This window comes from Octopus sinensis, linkage group LG1 (genome assembly GCF_006345805.1).
Source record: "Octopus sinensis linkage group LG1, ASM634580v1, whole genome shotgun sequence".
NCBI lineage: Eukaryota > Metazoa > Mollusca > Cephalopoda > Octopoda > Octopodidae > Octopus > Octopus sinensis.
Window position 1 is genome coordinate 143,165,479 of NC_042997.1, and position 23,190 is coordinate 143,188,668.

The following is a 23,190-nucleotide window of genomic DNA, read 5'->3' on the forward strand; positions in this document are numbered from 1 at the left end:
AGCAACGAGTCCCAACTGCTGATAGGTATCATGCTTCAGTAAGGAGAAAAAATATTATTCTAAATTTAAATAATAAGCAATTAACTTAACAGTATTTAAAACAAGATACAATATAAATACTTAAAACATTTATGGACCGCTTTAATTACAATGCCTTATCAGTGGAAGAATATTGCAAATATATTTGGGGGGAGAGGGGGAGATTAGAATTTTTTTTTTTTAGGGGAAAAAAATCATACATCAGAAATATAAATCTAAAATAATTTTATTGAAAATATTCATTATCCAGAATATATATGAGCTGGTTTAAGTGTATTTAAAAGCAACAAGTCCATAATATCCATAATGGAAGTAGTAACAGCTGTTTAACAATATAGTCAATTTCATAAAAGCAAATATTGACAATAGAATATTTAGGAATGCTCTAACCTAATAAATGAAATCAGAAGTTCGTGTGTGTGTGTGTGTGTGTGTGTATATATATATATATATATGACTGAAAAATAGATTAAAATTGAAGTTTTAGATTTGAGGGGAGGGGTATGAAAATTAAAATGTAATAAGACGAGAATTTTAGAAAACCCTCAAAAGATGTAATTATATATATATATATATATATGAATATATAAATTCGACAACTAATAACTGAGTAAATACAACATATTAAATTCTATTTTCTCAATTTTGTACAGATGTTTGCCAATTAAAATAGCATTATGAATAACACAGACAGGAAACATTACAAAAAAAAAAAAAATTAAATTAACATTCAGTAAGGGGACTGTGCCACCTTAAGTAACCTCTTCAAAAAGTATATTCTTTTTAAAATGATTTTTTGTGGCGAAAGACACACACACACAACCATTTTGACTTTAAAAACCAACATTTCTAGAATTTATTTCTGATGAAAAGATAGCTTTGATCAACGCAGACATTCATTAGCATATCTATATTTCTGTACTATGTTCCTTGATCAACATAAAAACTAGGACAAATTTTCTGACGAGATTTTGCTTTAATCCTTGAGATTATGAAACATCAATATCAATACCTTTATAAAGTTATTAATATACATTTAAACACCTCCAGTCCAATTTAGTTATATAAATTTCTTAAACTATAAAGTTGATGAATGAAACAAAAAGTGAGACTAAGTGTAAAGGTGTAATGTAACGAGAACAGATGATGGCATGGTAGCAAATATTTTATTAGGACTCAACAAAATAAGAGTTTAAATTCCATTCACATTAACCTATATTTAACACTGCCCACCAACCTAACATGCCTGAGCCAACAACCAAGCCTAGGTGGTCACTTAATTTGCTAGAAACAGCAGCCAATTGCTGTTGAAAAAGACAGACACATTGGATAAATATCCTAGATATGCAATGGCCAAGAGAAGGATGAGGTCATCATGGCCTGAAAGCTTTCGATAAATAGATCTAATCAAACAAAGTTGAGTTGGAGCAGAAAGAACATGTTTGCAGACATATTCCAAGATCTCAGAAGATTGTATGTATCATGTGGATCAGTTTTTAAGTATTAAAATATATAGATGGTTAAAAAGCAAAACAATGGATGCAGTGACTGGGAAGAAGGCAACACTGCATTGATAAGCCATTTCACATTCAAATCAGAAATGGCTCACCAGTTCTTTGTTGTGGGACCTGGTGAGTGCCAATAATCACTTGAGGTTAAATATTACTAGCTTTGAAAAGAAAACCAAATCCACTTGAATAGCACCAGCAAATTATACCAAGTCAAACACTGTGGAAAATGGTATTGTGGAAACATGGGGGAAAAAATGCATAATGATAGCACAAGCCAATATTATTAAGTTCGTCTTAACAGATAGACACCATCCACTTCAAAATTAAAATAACTTTCACCATCCTATGGTTCACAGACTCAAAAATGGATTATTACCAGAAATGTGACAAAAGCAAAATTAAAATGAATTCAATGAAGTCTAGTGATATATAAGAACTATTATAAATTGCCAAATCCACAATGACACATACAACCAAGACCATCAGTGACAGGAGTAAATGCTGCAGAAAACTTAATGGCAACAGCACAACAAAAAAACTAGATGCAAAAGAGGGGCGTGGGTTGTATTTATCTGCATGGGCAAAGAGTTTGGTGATAATGACAGGGGTGGGGAGAGAGTGGAGATCCTAGGAATTCAGAAACCTTTTAAGAATCATAATTGATAGATCATAGTTTTGAGAAAGGACCAAACAAATTTAGCATAGTGAGAGGTAATCCAAAAGCAAATAATTAGCTCATAATCTATCAGTGACTGAATATCACAATAAAAAATTTGCTTACTAAATCAAATTTTGTTTGAATTAACCCATTGCCTGTCGTGCGCACCATTTAGGGATCTGCTAAAAACAGTTACATTGCTGGTTTTTCATTGCAAACGAATTGCTTATGTCTATTGTATTTGCAGTGGTGTGTTTAACAATATTTAGTAAAGCTTGTCATTATTAACTCTGGTTAAGTCTAGAGGACATTTTATGTCATAAATTGCAATTTATGAACTACAAAAATATTGACGGGTTTTGAAATTTTTTTTTTTTTGTCTTTTGCATTTCCCATCTATACCATTCATTGATATATCATACACATTTGCATTTGATAATGATAGTTTCAAAAAAAAAATAAATAAAATGTTTATTATTGCAATTGAATAGAAAAGGATAAATATACATTTTGTCCAGTGATCACCATTTGGAACTTTTTGAAAAATTTATAATTTCCAAAATAATTCACGTATGAAGAAAATTTAAATACTGTACATTATTTTAACTCCTAAGACACCTGGCAAAGTCAAAAAGTATGAATAAAAAAATTTGGCCGTTAATGGGTTAAGATGAAATAGTTCTAAAGCTAGAGAGTATGTCAATGGTGGTAATTCCTAATCTAGGTTTAGGAAATTCATATTATGAATTTAAGTCCATGGAAGTTATGTCACCATTAAAAAAACTGGAGCGTTTAACATACCTGAAAACAGTGAACACAAATCAGCACAATTGAAAACATTAGTTTCAAAAACCATAAATGTTTATATAAAATGGAATAATAATGTCAAAAATTTCTGTTCTTCAAGAATAAACCTAAGTTTGAAATGCAGTTTTAGCTCAGCTATGTGGTTACCATGAAATAATTTGCATTAAAATCTTAATTCTTCTGTTAAATAAAGGCCTGCATGAAACATTTAGATGTCTAAAACAAAATTTAAACATTTTGACAACAGTTCACCAAGATTATCCCTGGCTTTATGATTCAAGACCTTTGGTTTTAAATTCTTTCTGAATTAAAACCTGTAACAATTTCATATAAGAAAATGTTAAGCTATGTTCTAAACATTAAGATATGTTCGTAATTACCTTTTACAAGAAAATAAAATCTCGAGTTCTCATGGTAACTTTTTATTGAGCATGCCATTTAGATAGTCCCACAGGTTGCAGTTTGTCGATGACTGTTTTAAAACTGCTGACAACACCTTTACACAGATTGTGTGCATTTTTTGATTGGTCAATGTGTTTATGTTTGTATTAAAAAAAATTATTTTAAAATGCATGAATTTAAAGAATGGAAATATTTGATAAGCTATTTATAATAATTGTTTATATCTTAATTTTGTATCCTTGCAATACTTTACCCCAAAGTAAATTTTCTCCCTAAAATATTTTAAAATTCAAAACTTATCTTTCAACACTGCATTCAGTATTCTAATTTTCTTTCGGTTTTTTATATTCTTAATATTCTGGTTTTTAGATCGTTTAAAATTCATTCTCCTGGCTTTATATTTGGCACCCATCCACACAATGTTAAGTCATGATTTGTTTAACTCTAAACGCATTCAAGTAATAGGCATAACATTAATAACCAAATAGTATGAAAACAAAATATTCCCGTGCAACCATCTAGCCAGATATATAAACACAGATAACTTATTAGAGCATGTAATTTTAATATCTTCCAAGACCAAAACCATTACTAGCAGCAACAACTGTTTAAAATCCTATTATATCGAGCCAATGAGTGATGAGGAGACCTCTCGGCCACTCAAGCTGTTAGGAGTAATGGCCAAATCTTCCCCAAACTACATACTACCATCTTAAAAAAAAATAAGGACATATTAGAAGAAATCTGATACACTAATATCTGGAGAAAAAAAAGATGGTCACAACTGGAATGCCTTGAATAAAAGATCTACTTTATCAGTGGGTAACAATAGCCAAAAGAATAACAGAATTACATGACTGACAAATTCTGGTAATAGCAATGTAACTACTGACAATGTTAAACAAATATTTGAAAGTCACAAGAACAAGTGGAGAATAGTTTGGGGAAGGTAAACGTTATTGTATATATGTGTATGCGTTGAGAGATGTGCATATGTGTATGCATTGTCTCAATAGTAAATGATAGTCACAGGCAATTGTTAATATCATATAAGCAATGTTTCCAGTCTTTTGTAGAAATATTAACTTGCTTAGAAACAATCATGGGCTGGCAACAAAAAGGTATCCAGTTTAGAAAATCTGCCTCACAAATTCCATCTGACCCATGCAAGCATGGGAGAATGGACATTAAAATGAAGATGGTGATGATGGCGATATACAATGGTTTGGTTAGAAGGAAGAGGCTGTGGTCATGACCTTCACAGACACTTGCAAGAAAAACATGAGCAGAAAGAAATTCCAGGAGGGTGTAGTGCACTGTCTAGTCAAGATAGCCTATCAGAAGCCTGGTTCAAATGCTTGGAACACAGTTATTCCTGCCAAAAACTAGGCAACAAAGTGGCTGCCATTAAGAGCAGAGGGAACATGGGCTCTCAACACCATACACAAAAGGATTACTATTTTAGATAAATGATGACAAAGTCAAACAACACCTGTAGACATGCTTAAGCCTCTTATTACATAATTACTTTACTATTACCTAATGTAGAAATAGATACATATACATTTTTGTGTGTGTGTGTGTGTGCTTGCATGTACACTGATGTAAATGCACAATGCATTACCTTAGAGATAAAACAATAATTAGCTATACTGCAAAAAATATATATAACATTCATATAATACATGACAATATAAATACACACTAGTTCAGATGTTTCACATGCATACAATAAAACCATCCACCTTCCCACACAGGTTCCTCTCTTGTTGCTTTTTCTAGGAAGGAAATCTTATTCTTTCTTGTCAATCCCAGTTATTCAACCGCTGCCATCTTCAACATTATTTAAGAACATCACATTTTCTTTCCTTTCTGTACCTTTTCTTCTAGCCATCAAACGTTTCATGAAGAGCTTAAGCTCAAAATATTAACATCCCATTTAAACTTCTAATAATTACACTGTGTTCTTTTCACAGCCTTAATATTCTCAATTTTTGAACCTATATATTCACACACACACACAATCAACTGTTTAATATCCCTTTTCTTACAAGTTAACATGGGTTAAATGAGGGACTTATCTGAGGCAGCATTTTACAGCTGAATACCATTCTTTTTAAGTAAAGGACTTATTTCAGTTACAATGACAAATAATACAATTAATATCACCATTTTGCTCATACGATGACAAAGGTATGAAACATTCAAGCACATATGTGCACACACAACATACCCACCATCTGTCACTCGCCATACACACTCTTGCAACTTATAAAATCTCAACCTTCCTGATCATCTACTCCCCACACTTCTATTCGCTTTGTACCTTGAGAGTACACATTGACCACCAGCTTTATTTCTCATTCCAGTTCCACTTCGATCACTCCCACTCATCCTTAGATAATGCATGGTAGCCGTCTATTTCCTCTGCACCAATAAAACTGTTCTTCCCATCATATTTCTCAACACCTAGCATATAACCAACCACCACTTAGTTCAAGGATCTCTTTAGACATGCAAGTTACATGATGACCTTATTGGTGCTGGTACTATACATAAAAAGCACCCAGTACACACTCTCTGTAAAGTGTTTGGTGTTAGAAAAGGCATCTAGCCATAGTGGACAGCATCCATCATTATGGAAGCCAAGCATTAAATGATACATTTATATTTATATCTTCATATGTTTGTATGTGCATATAGGCTCAGGAGTGGTTGTGTGGTTAAGAATTCTACTTTGTGACTATGCTTTATACACATGGAATAATACGAGAGAGACTATTTCAAATGAATACTTGATAGAGAGGATATATTGATTTGCAATAAGTCCAATGGAGAGTTCAATCCATTTTGAAAGGTTGAGTGACAACAGCCAGGCTCATTATCAGGAGCAAATAATTTGTAAGCATATTGAGTTCATATGTATATGACAATTGATGAGACATGTAAATAGTGCTCAGCAGGGTGACTTATTTTATGTAAATACATATTAAGGTTGTGCTTGTACTAGTGTTTGTGTAATAGTAGTAGATGCATATTTATACTGTTAAGATGCATGTGTGTACAAGCTTCTGTGGAATTATTGTTTTACCACCCACTTTTCCATGCTGGCATGAGTCACCACAGAGTTTATTGAAACAGGTTTTCCTTGGTCATATGCCTTCCCTGTTGCCAACCCTGAACCATTTCCATGTAAGGTAATATTCCCACTTGACCAGACAGGTTTACACAATGTTGAAATTATTCTGTATGCCACTGACACTCATAACTGTCATACAATGATATGGCAAGGTGATACAAACACAGAAATTTTTTGTTTCACTATATATACATATACATATATATATATATAATATATATATATATATATATATATATATATATACACACACACACACACCATGTTTATAAGTATGTGGATATTCATGCTGAGTATTTGAAAAAAGACAAGATAGTTGGAATTTTAGGAGGGTATATTTGATTTGACACCATGTTAGTCAGGGGGATGTGTCCACTCATGTGTGCCACAATATATGTTGATGTTTGTATAAGCTGTTGTAGGTTAGCTTGTGTGTGATTAATCAGAATGATTTTCTATATATTACTGGGTTGTATTCACGCAAGTATATACGTCTGTTTTGTAATTTTAATGTGTATGAGCTGCATGAGAATGTGGACATGGTTATTATTCTGTTTGTAGATGATTTCTTGTCTGAAATTTGTGTTAGCATGAGTGTCTGCATGCAAGTGTATATGCAGTGTGTGCATGCAAGTGTAGATACAGTGTGTGCATGCATGTGCATATACAGTGTGTGCATGCATGTGTATATACAGTTGGGTAGCGATTACAAATAATAAAAAGCATGCATTAGTTGCATGCAAATGTGATTTGAGTGGTTAATTCTGTGTGTGTGTGTATGTATAATTAGGTGTTTACATAGTATGTGAGCAATTTAGTTATTGATTTATTTGACTAATCTTTATTTTTTTTTTGTGCCTATATCATATAAGAGTATGCAGGGTTTTTTCTTTATACTTTTTTTTCTTGCATGTAAATTATCTTTTTTCATAATAATCCAAGTGTTTATGCATGTATGTATAATCATAGATTAATGAATTCTGTCTCAATTATGCATGTATGGAAAAGTGGATATTAAGATCAGAATGAATATCCACACACACCTAAATATCTATATACATGTTTAGATATCTAGACATACCTGTGTACATAATATGTCATACAAAGACATATGCACACACAGTGTGTGTATTAGTACACACACGTTTATGTATAACAGCATAATTTACAAGAATCAAAACATTACAAAGGCTCACTGATTAGTTTGTCAAATGTAATGCTTATTTATTCCTATTATATTGAATTAATCATGCATTGTCTCAGAGCTTTGAGGTTTTGATCATGAGGTCATTTACTTTTAGCATGACATTGTAGGGTAGGTGTAAGAGACTGTATTTGGATAGTTTGAACATAAAACAGTATATGTTGGCCAGATATAGCCAGTTTAAATGCTAGATGGTTAAAGAGTGCAAACACTTTTCTTCTGTACTATTGACATGCAGGAAAAAGGCAATCTCCTCAGTCCTTTCCATGAGATATTGACTTCTCCTCAGAGAAAAGACAATCACATACGCACACACAATATATACTTTGTGTGTGTACACACACACACACACACTTGTATATGTGTGTCATCGTAATCTTTTAAATCTTTTAAAAAGATTTGTGCTTGCATGAATCGCATATTCCTTGAGGCACATTTTCTAAGGATAGAGGTCTTTGCCGTCACCAGCCCTTGCCTGATTCTGAGTACGGTAACATTTCCTTATGCCTGAACAGGTTTCCATGAAATAATAGAAATGAAGGACACAGCTTGTATGACAGTGATGCGAATTTACAACTACTGTCTATTGTCAAACTACAGACATACATATAACATACGACTTCTTTCAATTCCAGTCTATCAGATCAACTACCAAGCCTTTGGACGGACCATTGATATAATACAAGATATTTACACAAGTGCCATGCAGTGGAACTGCATGATAAAAGAAACAAATGTTTGAACCACATCACAGCTACACACACAAAGACATATGAGTATATATATACATGTGTGTGGTTAAGAAGTAGGGTTTGTGGGTTCTGTCCCACTGCTTGGCACCTCTTGTATCTTCTAGTGGAGACACCAAAGATGCCAAGCCAACCAAAGTCCTGTGAATATATGTGCATGTATCTTTTCCTTGTCTTGACGTGATTGCTGCAAACAACCATCAATCATACAAGCAATGTTTGTTTCCATGCTCTCATGTAAAACGTCTGACCACCTAATGTGGTAACGGGATCTTGCATGCTAACAAATGAGGGTTGGCACAGGAAGGACATCTGAGTGTAGAAAGTTTTCGATGAATTGTCTGACCCACAAACAAGGTGGTAATTAAAATGGTCATTACAAACATATACATACAAATGTATATGTACATACATATCTATACACTTACATATTTGCATATACAAATATGCATATTATCATCATTATTTAACACCCATCTGGCATTGGTTGAATGTTTCAGTAGCATCCAATGAGCTGGAGGACTATCTTGAACTCCAATGTCTGCTTAGGCACGGTCTCTCAGGCTGGATTCACACTCTAATACTAACCACTTAAACTGTACAGAGTATAATGAAGTCACCCATTAACAGCAAGACAAAGAGAGAGTGTAGTAAAGAGGGGGGGTAGTTGTATGATAGATGTTAAGAAGCTAAAGTGTTATAGAGGGACAGCTATCTTGCAGTAGAAGAGATACATAGCTACTCAGCATTATATAAGGACAAGTGGGAGTAGCTGGAAAAAGAGATTTAAAAAGATGGTGGTGACAATTTAGGGTATACCCAAGATATAAGGTAAGCATAAGAGAGAATATAGACCGGGGATAGGAAAGAGTGGATGGGAAAGTTGACAGCTGATCAGAGATGTGAATGTAATGGATGGTGAATAAAGGTATAGGTGTAGTCAAAGGTGAGTATCAGTTTGGGGTGGCAGTGAAAGAAACAAGTAGCCCAAGAAAGAAAGGCAATAAGTAGCAGGACAGAAAGGATGGAGAGCAGCAGTAAATTAACCCTTTCGTTACTGTATTTATTTTGAGAAGCTCTGTTTCTCTCAATTATTTTAGATATAACAAAGAATTTTGTAAAATAACTTAGTTATCATTAAGCTAGTGTGAGGAACAGTAATTGTGACTAAGGTTTGGTGGAAGGTTTTAATTAAAAACTTATGAAAACAAGATATTTATATTACAGAGCCAGAGCCGGTTTCAGCCAACTTGGTAACGAAAGGGTTAAACTAGCTAAGGATTAGCAGAAGTGGGTAGGACAACAGTGATAGAGATAGTGGTGAGAGATATGTAGGGGTAGACTTATTGAGTAGTGGGCAAAGGTATATGTGTATATACATATGTATGTGTGTGCATGTACACTCTTACACATATCCAGGTTTCATCCCACTGTGTGGCACCTTGAGCAACTGTTTAGTACAGACATGCACCAATCAAAACCTTGTAAGTGAATGTGGTAGAAGCAAACTGAAAGAAGCATGTTGTATGTGTAAAGGGGATCATTTTGACATCTTTCTTTCCCAATTGCATGGGCAGGACAGTTCAACAGGATCTGATGAGCCATAAGACTACATGATGTCCTAATTTCTGAACTGACATAATTTCTATAGCTGGCTGTACTAACACCAGGCACTTTAACCATTTAGCATTCAGATTATTCTGTCAAGCGCAATCTTCATTTACATTGTTTTTAATTAATCATGCATTATCTTGAAGCTTTGAGATTTCGGTGATGTGTTCATTTTTAGAATGACCATGTAGAGATGTTAGAGACCAAAATCTGGCCAATCTGAACAGAAAACAAAATATTTGGGTCTGACATGGCTGGTTTAAATACTAAAGGGTTAAGGAGTATTGGGTGCTTTTCTTGTGGCACCAGTGTTAGGTCACCAAGCAACTTACCCACCTCAAGTGAGTGGATGGTGCAGTAGAGAGGAAGTAGTTCTGTCATGTAAGAAACTAAATTACAGTGGGACAGCAGCATGTCGTTATGTAGAAAAGATACATGGTTACCTCAGCTGAAAGGAAAGAAAAAGATGGGGGTGACGGGGTGAGTGCACATATGGCTAAGTTAGCATGTGTACAAAAGGAAAGTTGGAATAGAAGTAACACAGTCAATAGTTAAACAGGAGTAGATGCATGATCAAAGATGTATATGAGTGAGAGGAAAGTGAAAAAAATGAAAGGGAGAGAGAGGAGGTGGCAGTACAAAAACACAAAAGGTGTAAGGGGAGAGAGAGATGGTAACAAATATGATGGTCAGAGGAACATAGAAGTGGATATAGTAACAAGGGGGAGGGGCATCAACTGCATATATGAGTGCTGAGAATGATAGATATTAGACAGTGAAGAGATGTTAAGCACAAGGTATGGCAGGCATAATCCCAAGTTGAGAGGAAAGGGAGTGTCCAGTGGCAGATAAACAGGAAAGGTATGATATTGAGAATGTGGGATGGGTAACAAGGGAAAGTGGTTCCAAGGAGAGGGATAACTGGTAGCACAAAACAGGATGACATATGTGCAGTACTGCTGTCATATAATTACAGAAGTAAAGTGAATACTGCCATAATTAAAAGAGTGATGGGGAGATACATGTTATAAAGACGAGGCATGGGGAAGGCCTGACAGACTGGATGCAGGAGCATGCTTTTAAGATCTCATTTTTGCATTCATTGATTGGCCTCCTAACGCACAAAGAATTGCTAATCAATTCTGGGTCTTTATCATGTCCATGAGGCTCAACATTCAGTACTTTGTCCCACACCAAATTCTGCTATAGGTTCATCTACATTTAATGATCAGCACTTCTTTATGAAGCTGTCCTCATCCATACACATCATATAACCATCACTGCACAGTCTTCACTCTTGCACACATCCCATGCCTTGTACTCAATTTTTCTCAACACATTTGCACCTTGTAGTACATGCACACTGACACTGCACATCCAGCAGAACATGCTAACTTCATTTCTTTTTAGTCTTCATGTATCCTCTGCATCTATGGCCCATGTAAATATTACCTTGTTTGTAAACAAGTTGGTGATGGGTAGGGCATACTGTTAAAAATCTGCCTCGACTTCCCTTTGGCCTATACAAGCAAATATATATACATATGCATGTATCTATATGAGTGTTTGTGTGTGTATGTTGTCCCTTTTTGTATCACCTAGTTGTCCCATTTTGTATTTTATTTTATATATATATAGCGCCATCCGATCATAGTCGATGCCAGCCCCCTCTGGCCCTTGTGTCGATGGCATGTAAAAAAGTACCCACTACACTGAGTGGTTAGCATTAGGAAGGGCATCCAGCTATAAAAACGTTGCCATATCAGACTGGAGCCTGGTGCAGCCTCCTGCTTCCCAGACACCAGTCAAACTGTCCAACCCATGTCAGCATGGAAAACGGACGTTAAAAGAGATGCAGACATGGTTGTATAGTGAATTTCATTTCTCAAATTGAATTTGGGTTGGGTTGCATTCTACAGGACTTTGAGCGAGTGTCTTCTATTGTAGCACTGAGCTGTGAATGTGTATACACTCAAACACTGCCAGATCAGACTGGGCCTGGCGCAGCCTTCTGGCTTCCCAGACCTCAGTTGAACCGTCCAACCCATGCTAGCATGGAAAACGGACATTAAACGATGATGATGATGATGATATATATATATATATGTATATATATATATATATATATATATATATATATATATATATATAAATAATGCTAATGTCCTCTTTTCTATGTATGCATGGATCAAACAATTCTGACAGATTTATTTTGTGCTTGGATGCTCTTTCGGTTGCAAATAGTCAGCTGATTCCATCATCATCATATAATGTCCCTTTTTCATAATGTTATGGGTTGGATGATTTGACAAGAACAGACAAGCCAGAGGACTCCACTAGGTTCTGGGTAATATTAACTGATAGACAAACATGCCTGCAAGGAAGATTGGAAACATTTGCATGATGATGATGCTTGCTTATAACCATCACGTGATGTCAAGACAATGACACACAAACATGCATTACTGGTTTCTTTTTGTTTTCTTCTATCAAATCCATTCACAGAATTTGGTTGGCCTAGAGTTATAGATAGATACCTGTCAATCAAGCTATACAGTGCAACATAATAAAAAAAAAATCAGGTGATTTGGAATCAAATTTATTTCCAGATTTAGTCCCACTGCATAACACCTTGGTGGAGCGTCTTCTACTATAACCTCAGGCTAACCAAAGTCTTGTGAGTGAATTTAGTAGACAGAAACTGAAAAATGCCCACTGTATACATATAGCTGTGTTTGTGTCTGTCTCATGTTGGTGTGTATACATCCCCATTACTTAGCAGTTTGGCAAACAAGACCAATAGAATAAGTACCAAGCTTAAAAAAAAGGACTGGGGTCGACTCATTCAACTAACGTTCAAGATGGTGTCCAAGCATGGCCAGTCTAATGGCAAACATTTGTGTATGTGTGCATATATAAATGCATAAGTGTGTACTTGTATTCCCGTTTTGACAGTTGATAGTTGTAAACAAGTATCACTATCATACAAGTAGTATCATTCATTACCAGTCTTCTTTGAAAGCGATGTCCCATGATTGGTAAATATCTTGCTTAAAAGCAGGTATGGGCTGGTGACAGGAAGTCATAGAAAATTACCCTCAATGAATACTGTTTGACTCCATGAAGGTGTAGAGAAGTTGACATTATACAGGGTGTGATAAGTAAATTATCATTTTATATTTTTAATTTTGCGCATTGCTTTTGATTTTATTGATTACACAGTATAGTAGGGTCAGTTGGGCACAGTCTGTAAGAAAAACAGCACCATGATGCAATCCACTCTACCAGAAATTTGGAAGCAACGTGCTGTACTGCTCGGCATTCATGCCAGAAGCTCCAATGCAAACATTTCAGAGTATTTGGATGTCAATCTGAGAACAGTGCAGAGGATTCAGAAAGAGTAGGATGAGTTTAATGGTGATTACGAAGGTACAGCAACTCAGAAAACTCGCTCTGATCATTCTGATAAAAGAACTGAATTTGTTGGTGGGATCCAAGCCATGATTGACAACAATCCCTCCAAGTTAATCAAGTCCATTGCCAGGGACATGGAAGTGACAGATTTTATCAGGCAGGTAGTGCATGAAGACATCTGGTATTCCTCATACAAAATGAGAAAGGGCCAATTTTTATCCAAAGCCATCAAGGACAAGAGGAAAGACCATGCTACAAAGCTTTTGGACAAATTCAAGCATCCCCTCCAACTGAACATGCTTTGGTTTTTCTCAGACAAAAAAATTCTGCCAGAGGATCAGATGGTGAACACAACTGTTGGCTTGCTGTGTCCCAAAAACATGTAACAAGAATGACGAAAAAAATCAAACATCCAGTTAACATCATGTTTGGAATGATCACTAGTGATGGCGATGTTATGCATTCATTCATCTTCCCATATGGCCTCAGACATGGAGGCCTACATCAATTGCCTGGAGGTAGTGCTACCCTGGGTCAAGAAGGTGGCTGTTGGACTCTGCATCCATGCCGCACAAGCAGGAGAACCCAGTCATGGCTGTCAGACAATTTCTTGCACCACATCACTCCTAACATCTGGCCTAACTCCCCAGACTGCAACCCCCTTGATTATGTGTGGGGCACAGTTGAGCGAGAGACCAACAAAACTCTTTGTAACACCAAGGGATTATGGCAGCAATCACCAACTTAAAAGAGACTGTCCAGAAGAATTGCAAGAGATTCCGAAGTCATCTGGAGGCCGTGGTTTGAAGCCAATGATGGTTTTACTGAATAAATTTACTCTAGTATTTCAAGATATTTATGTAATTTTGGTAAAAATAACTTAAAACTATGTCACTGTTATTTCCATTTTTGCGTAATTGAGACAATTTTATTCACCGCACACATACACACACAAATACACACCAATATGAATGTTATGCAAGATACAGATTGTCATTTTTTTAACATGCTCCCATCAACAAATTGTGTGGTAGCTCTGTGCTTTTGAAGTAGACTGGAAATCCCTTTTCTTGGGTGGGGGGAAAACAGCTAAGTGTTAGTAACAGAAAACCAGATATAAAATTGATACTGCTAATATACCTCAGGAAAACAACAAATATATACATACATCCATGTAATGTATGTTAGATATGTTTGTGTGTATACAAACACACGCACACATGTATGAATGTCATCATCATCATTTAATGTCTGTTGTCCATGTATGGATTGGACACTGACCAGGGCCGGTATGTTGAGGGGTTGCACCAGACACCAGTCTGATTTGGCATAGTTTCTATGGCTGGATGTTTTTATGTGCCACCAACACAGGTGCCTGACACCAGTATCTCCCACAATTACGATTTCACTTGGCTTCATGGGTCTTCTCAAGTACAGCATATTGCTAAAGGTCTCAGTAATTTGTCACTGCCTCCATGAGGCCCAATGCTCGAAATGTGCTTTTTATGCACCACCAGCATGAGCACCAGTTATGTGACACTGGCATCAGCCACATTGCCTCCATATATATACATGTTCATGTGCTTATTTGTTAGATGACCATCATAAATGTGCTACCATGGATTGGACAGGGGAGTTGCTGGAGCTAGAATTTTACAACTGAATGCTTTTCTTGTTGCCAAACCTTACCTATGTTTCAAATAAGAAAATTTTTAATCTCCAAGATGAAGGTATATATCATGCAGCCAGCTTTGAACAAATTTTGATATTTCAAGCAAGATGATATTCTTTGTCAAAATTGACTGGTGTGATTCATGTATATAGCTATCTTCTTGCAGTCTTTCTACCTAATTCACACAATCCATTAGTGGGCCTGGAAAAATCTATCCAAGATAATGCACAGCGGGACAAAACTTGGAACTGTACAGATTTGCAACAAATATCTAAAACAGCCATGTTTGTGCCCACATTATAGGTGTACATACATACATATATACACACAGACACATGTATATTTGACATCTGTATTCCATGCCGGCATGGGTTGGATAGTTTGACAAGATCCAGCAAGTGGCAGGACTGCACTTAATTCCACTTCTATGCCAACCACATTTTAGTGTGTACAAGGTACCTTTCTCCTACTACTGGCACTATTCAGGTCACCAAGTCAAGAGAAAGGCCTGTACAACTGAGGGAGTGGGAGGACATGTATTTGAGACGAGGGAGGCAGGCTTTATGCCAGATGCTGAGAAGTTAAAGTATGACATCTGGACTTGCACAGTGTCATGCTATACAGAAGATACAAAGCTCCCACACATTATACAAGGGTGGCAGTAGCCAGAAAGACAGATGAAGATAAGCTGCCAGAGCAAACTCTCAAAAGACAAGGCGAAAAGAGACAGGTGGTTAGAGACCATTCTAGAAACGAGTGTAGTGAGTCATGAATAAGGGTGGGGTATGTTGATGGGAAATATCAGTATAGAGAGACTGTAAAGTGAAATAGATAGAAATAACTCAGAAAGGAAGATTAGAAAGTAGCGAGGGAGAAAGGATTTGAAATATATAAGACTGGCTATAGCAAGTGGGGAAAGAATTGAGGGAGAGGTACACCAATGAGGTAAGTGTGAGACTGATATCTAATTGTCAATTATATGCATTTGTCCACATATGTACATACATAAGGTACAGGTGTCTGTGGCCAAGAAGTTTGCTTCCTAACCTCATGCTTTCAGGTTCGGTCCCACTGTGACACCATGGGCAAATGTTTTTTACTATAGCCCTGAACTGACCAAAGCCTTGAGTGGATTTGATAGAAGAAAAATGAAGCTCATCATGTGTGTATGGGTGTGCTTATGTCTGTGTCTTGTCTTGACATGCCTGGCCATGAGATACTGACTTATTTGCGAAACAGGTGAGAGTTATCAACAGGAAGGGTATCCAATTATAGAAAATATGTTTCAATAAACCCTGTTTAACCCATGCAATCATGACAAAGTGGACGTTAAATTGATGACATCCTCTCACCTATTGAACAGTGAGCAGCACCAACATGGTAAAGCGGCTGTCCAGATGCAACTACATCTGGGCTATTATTTTTATAAACTAGAAGCAGGGGAGGGTTAGCAATAGGAAAGGAAACAAGCTAACCATTAGTGTAATTAATTAGCTTGTCAAGCACCAGCCCTCTTTGTAACTCAATACTAACATTGCCATTTACCTCATACTAAACATTCTCCACACCTGTTGCAAGAGAGCTTCAAGATGAGGACTACCAGTTAAACTTGCACTTCACCCAACAAAGAGGTAACCCTATAGCCATAGTGAAAGTAGCCTGTGTAGTTTGTTAGGCAATCCATACAAGATCAATAGTTTTCAAACTGGGAATTGCTCTAACTAGAGAAATGAGGACCCCAATAATACTTCCATGAGACAACAAATACAGGAAGCAATGTAGTGACATGAAATGCATGTATAAAGTAGAGATGATAGGATAGGCCAATAAATTCACGCCAAAATCATAACTACATCTGGACTGTTTGTTGTTTTGAAAGACTAGAAACAGGGAGGGCATCCAACCACAAAAAAAATCTGCCCCGAATTCCAACTAATCCACGCAAGTATGGAAAGGATGATGGATGATACACATACACAAATTATGGGTGTGTGGTTAATAAGTTTACTTCCCAATTACAAGCTTGCTTGTTCCATCTCAATGTATAACATCTTGGACAGGTGTCTTCTACAAATTCCTTTCAAGCATAGAAAAGTGGACACAAAAACAATATGTAAGCATGCGTGTGTGCACAAACACCAACCATCTAAATTGGAAGGCATTTTAACAAGCTAAAATTATATATATTAATCTACATAATACCAAAGCTTGATATATATATATTTATATGCACACACACATTCACACATTTATTCACACACGCATGTATATACATGGGCATACATATGCACAAATATATATGCGTGTGTGCACACACACACAAACATCCAATCATTTATAAATATACATATCTTTTATCTTTTACTTGTTTCAGTCATTAGACTGTGACCATGCAAAGGCACTGTCATGAAATTTTGAATCAATCAATCCCAGTACTTTTTATTTTAAAGCCTTGTACCTAATCCTGTCCGTCGTTTTCGTCAAACCACTCAGTGACAAGGACTTAAAAATGCCAACACTGGTTGTACAGTGGTGGAATGGGACAAAGACATATATCATCATAATTAACATCTGCCTTCCATGCATGCATAAGTAGGATGGTTCACAGGAGCCAGCCAGGTAGAACACAACCCCAGGCTACTGTATCTCTTTTGGCAGGGTCTTTACAGCTGGATGTCCTAACACTGACCATTCCGCAGAGTGGACTCAGTGTTTTTTTACGTGGCACTAGCACAAACAAGGTCGGTTTTGGCTGGATACCCTCCCAAATGCCAACCACTTTAGATCAAAGCATTGATGTGATTGTAGATTAAAGAAGATAGATAAACGGTCACACTTGCTATGGTATGCCCTCAAAATATGAAGGTCATAATATATGCAGTCAGGTATTGCCAAGGTGTGAGTAAGGAGTGGGAATTGCAGTGACTGGCAAAAACCTAGGTATAAAGATGGGGTGGGGAGAAAGCAGCAATAGTGAGCAGGGCAGAGGGAGACAAATATAGATAAGATGAGCTTCTTCCAGTTTCTGCCTATCAAATCCACTTTCAACACTTTGGTCAGCTCAAGGCTATAGTTGAAGACATTTACCAGAACCATGTGGTTGGAAAGCAAGCATCTTACCACACCGTGGCAACTGTGTATGGGTGTATATTCAAATACAGTTATATATCTAGAGCTATGAGGTCCTTAAAATCCTACTTAACACTTTTAGTACTGTTACCATGAGAGAATGTGTCCCATACACTCTAGAGAGCGAGATATAGGAAAGGCATCCAGGTGTAGAAACAAAACCGAAATGATACGAGTGCCAGTCTAAGGGGAGTAAAGGCACCGAAAAAAAGACATGCTGTGATAACCATATAAGTACAGAAAATGGACATAAAATATTTATGTAATATTCATACATGCATGATCATATGTGTGTGTGTATATATATACATAGATGTTTTAAGCTGCATAGTAATATACACAACCAACCATAGCCCTCTCTCACAAGCACGTAGCATGAACCATGCGTATGTTAACTGCTTTAGCTGTCTGTCTAGTCACAAGCAGACATCCTATCAGCCCTGCCTCTACTTAACTAAGTGGAACATCTAGGTGAAGGCTTCTGACTGGTTACTACATTCTGTATAGCCAGGTAGTCACTGCTGAGAAAATTAGTCATAAATGGTTTCTCAGAGCCAAGCATGGTAGTGAAGTGATGCTGTAAGCAACAAATTTAATGACAAATTCAACATGGAGGTAGGTGTCCATCAGGATTCAGTTGTTAGATCTCTCCTGCTGATAACAATTCTTCAGGCCAGAAGCTGACCACCACAGGTCCATTGAGCTCCAGTATCCTGATGACATAAGTTCAATCACTGAATTTGAAATGATATTCAAAATGTGGAGGCAAAAGCCTCATAGAAAACCTTAACAAAAGCGAAAATATTGGTAAGATAAACAAGATTAAGACTACTTTCCAGCATACTCAAGTGCTCATTCTGAGTATACATAAAAGCATGAACTTTATATCAAATGTAAATTATGAAATTTTAGTTTACAGGAGAAATTTAGCCTTCATAAAACTGATAAAAATCGAAGAGAACTATCAAACTCATTTTTGAAGATTGTAGATGGACTGACAGATATCCTATCCCAATTAGTTCATTAGTGTAATTAATTAGCTTGGTAAACACCTGTCCTCTTACTCTGTAACTCAAAATTAATGTCTCTTTCTGCCTTGTACCATGGGATCAGCATCATACTAAGCACTCTCCACACCTGCTGCAAGAGAGTTTCAAGATATGAGGGCTACCTGATAAACCTGTGCCTCACCCAACAGAAGGGTGACCCTGAGGCCATAGTGAAAGTAGCTTGTTTAGTTGGGCAATCCAAACAAGCCCAATAGTTTACTAACTGGGAATTGCTGTAACTAGAGAGATGAGGAATCCACAAACCTTTCCAAGAGATAACAAATGCAGAGAAATATAAGGACTGTCTTTTTAGTGACATGAAATGCATCAATCTAAAGTGATGATAGAACATACCTATAAATCCATGTCGAAATCACAAGTCACAAATATAATGAAACAATTCTAATTGCATTAAAAGGGCTGATGCAAAAGTTAGTGTTGCACATGGTAACAGTAGAAACACCAGGCTATGTGTGAAAATACCGTGACAGTACACAAACAATTGTATCAACTCTTTTCTTTTACGAGTAGGAAACAGACATCAACCTACATGCTTCTGAAAAATCCCTTCCCTTCAAGTCTGAAATTTCAAGGTTACCAGCAACAATGGTGGTATGATGATAGGTAGATATGGACAGTGAAGAAAAGATATAATTGTGTTGATATTTGTGTGCTGTGTACACAACTGAAGAGATGCTTGGCCAGATTCCTCATAGGCAAGCCACCTGATCATGTAATCAAGTGAAGTCTGAAGACAAATTTCCTTGATATTCATAAGGAAACAAGGACCGATGATAAGTATTGCACATAGTAACAGTAGAACTAACTGGCCATGTATGAGAATACCTCAACAGTCAGCAAACATCCTTTGTGAAGGATGTACTAGTTAACATTACTAGCATAACCTCAGAGCTAAACAGACCTAGAAAATCAAGACAATCTGAAAGAGGAAGGTGTATAAGCTAAAGAAATCTTTCATAGATGGACATCTGGTATACATAGCACATAGCGAAGTTAAAAGAGAAAAATTTACCAATGCTCTGCAACAAAGTGTCCCCGACTACAAAGCAGTGTGTTAGTGTGTGTCAAGAAATTGTGGAGAATTGTATGAAATGATTAATGTGGCACTTACCCTCGTGTTAAGGGACTTGGAAATATTTTAAGAGGGTGCTGAACAAGAATGCATGGAAGGGAGATGGACTATACATGTAGATTCAAGCGAGATACCAGTTAATGAAGCTGACAGCTATTTAGTTGAATGTATTAAAGAAATGATGGCAAGGAAAGCAGCTGGACCATCAGAAATATTAGTCACAATTATCTTGCCAAATAAGATGTGCTAATCAGTCACATAGTGAATCAAGTAGTGGTGAGGTATCATACCAAATGACTGGCATAGATTACAAACTGCTAGATACTCTACAAGAAACAGGTTGATGAGCCAAAAAGTTGATGGACCAAATTATTAAAGCAACAGAAGGATTTATAAACATGATTGATTAGAAAGAGAGAGTAGATGAGAAACAGTTCAAGAGACAAAAGATCAGGGAGCTTTGCTCGCAACAAAAGAAAACTGTAAATATGGACAGGGAGGATGACAATTGGTTAAGTGTTCCAAAATGAAAGGAACCAACCCACCCAAACGGAAAACCAAAGTAGATATGGTTAAAGATAATCTCCAGAAACTTAACCCTACAGGGGTAATGACAACAGACCTAACAAGTAGCGAGATGCTGTATGGAGAAAAGACTACCCAACAAGTGTGACCATTGTGGGAGAGTATTTAAAACAGTTAATGTGGTAGCCATTACAGATACTATAATAATAGTTGGCATATGTAACAACATGATTAACTTTCCACATCCTAGAAAGCCTTCAAATGTATTTTTTAACAAGAAGCCCAACCATGGACAATCAGACTGCTGTAAGAAAATTATAAATTAAAATAACTTTATTTTTCTTTTTGCGTACACTACACTTCCATATAATACTCTTTATTCCATGCTAACAAGAAAGTGAAAGCCCACATATCCAGATAGAGACTAATTGTGAAGATCTGTTGAAGTTCAATTAGTGTTAAACTTCTTTTCAACCATGTAAATCATGTCTGACTGTTACTTTTGAGTTATTCAGCTTATCAAATGTGATATGCATGAAGCTTGTTGAATTAATTCACATATGAATAGCTAATACGAGAAAGGACAACCCAACAGACAATTCATGAAAATACAAAGCCTAAAAAACAAAGAAAACTCCATTATATTACCAGGCATTGTGGTAATACTTTAGACCCATTTATAACATTTCACATGTAATAAAAAGTTGGGTTATTTATAATAAAAAATATTACGCATGCTGTATAATAGATGTATAGTTAAGAAGCTCACTTCACAACCATACAAATAGATTCAATCCCATAGCAAGGCACTTTGAGCAAGTGTCTTCCACCACAGATTTGGTTCAACTAAAGCTTTGCAACAGGAATTTGGTACACATAATCTGTGTGGAAATGTGTTCTGGTAACCATTTATATTCTTGGGTAGTAGACTTAATATGTCATCAATCTAATATCCCCATTTGGTACTGGGGTGCCTTCAGCAAGGTTCATCACTCTCATAAGCATTTGGGCTAGGTCTCAAATCAAAGACTGAAAGTACTTTGAGGGAGCTGTCCTTCCTTTATATGCAATATATAATATACACCTATGAAATGTTAAACATTGACATTTACAACTCATTCATAAATGAATCCTGTTAATTCTCTCCTGAAACCCTCTTAATTACAGCTGAAACTTGTTGACACCAAGTATTAATTGTATCCATCAGTTATAACATTTTGACATCAGAAAGACGGATTATTTTGGTGTTTTCAGTTAACCAGTAGGTTAAACAATAGCATATTTGAAATTGACAAATAATTTTATTTGAATCCACTGTACATTAAAAATTTAATATTTTCAATACAGAAAACTCAGATGACCCTCAATTTTCCCAAGCAATTTTGACAGTCTTCCATGTCAATAGAAACAAGTATCAGTCACGGAAGGCTGGATTAAACTATAATCAATGTAGTCATGCTAGAATACCACCCTTGAAGGTGGTCCACTAGCATGACTACAGTTCAATAATGAAAACCAATAAAGGAGTACATGAATTGAAAGAATTTCAACTTACCGAAGATGGTGCAAGTTGCAGCTCAGCTCCACCACTATTTCCTCGGTCAGACGTCATCAGGCCAGCTGAGCCACAGGCTCCGGCACTGTCAGAACCAACTAGCAATAAAAAGAAAAACTACATATAGTATACCCTAATTATGTTTTTTAACCCTAAAACTGTATTTCAAAGAAAAAAATCAATAATACATATTAGAGGGGAAGGTCGTAAAACATTTTAGAATCAATCCCAACATTTGAGTTTGTGTAACAAGTAAATATTTCCTAGTTTTTCATTTTGTACAAAAAGTTGATTAATGTTCCCTAAAATTAACTATTTTGGCACCTCTACCAACATTGATAATGTATCTAAAATACACATTGCTGACATACTGCATTACAAATATGAACCCAGTCAGTCTGTTAGGAAGACTTTAATACTTTATAAACTTGCTGCACTACAAATAGAATATATATTAAGCAAACATCACACTTCAATGTTGAGTTTGAATGCCTTTGCCATGATTTCTCCCACTGACAATTATAAAAAGAATAAACAGAGATAATGAAAAAATTATTTGTAAAGCATTTTCTCATCCTAACTTCATGTTAAAAAATAATCAAACTATATTGTAAAGACAATAGATTTGTCAAT

The 23,190-nt window shown here is 36.1% G+C and overlaps 1 protein-coding gene across 5 annotated transcripts in view; it reads right to left on the reverse strand.

Annotated features, from left to right (window-relative positions):
- Positions 1 to 23,190, reverse strand: part of LOC115209905 (la-related protein 4) — a 64,871-nt gene that overhangs the window by 34,109 nt on the left and 7,572 nt on the right. For all 5 annotated transcript variants that reach the window (XM_029778541.2, XM_029778508.2, XM_036505534.1 and 2 more), the window contains one exon: positions 22,558 to 22,655. In XM_029778541.2, the coding sequence (XP_029634401.1) occupies positions 22,558 to 22,614 (57 nt within the window). In that variant the 5' untranslated portion in view covers positions 22,615 to 22,655. The remainder of the gene's footprint in view (positions 1 to 22,557; positions 22,656 to 23,190) is intronic.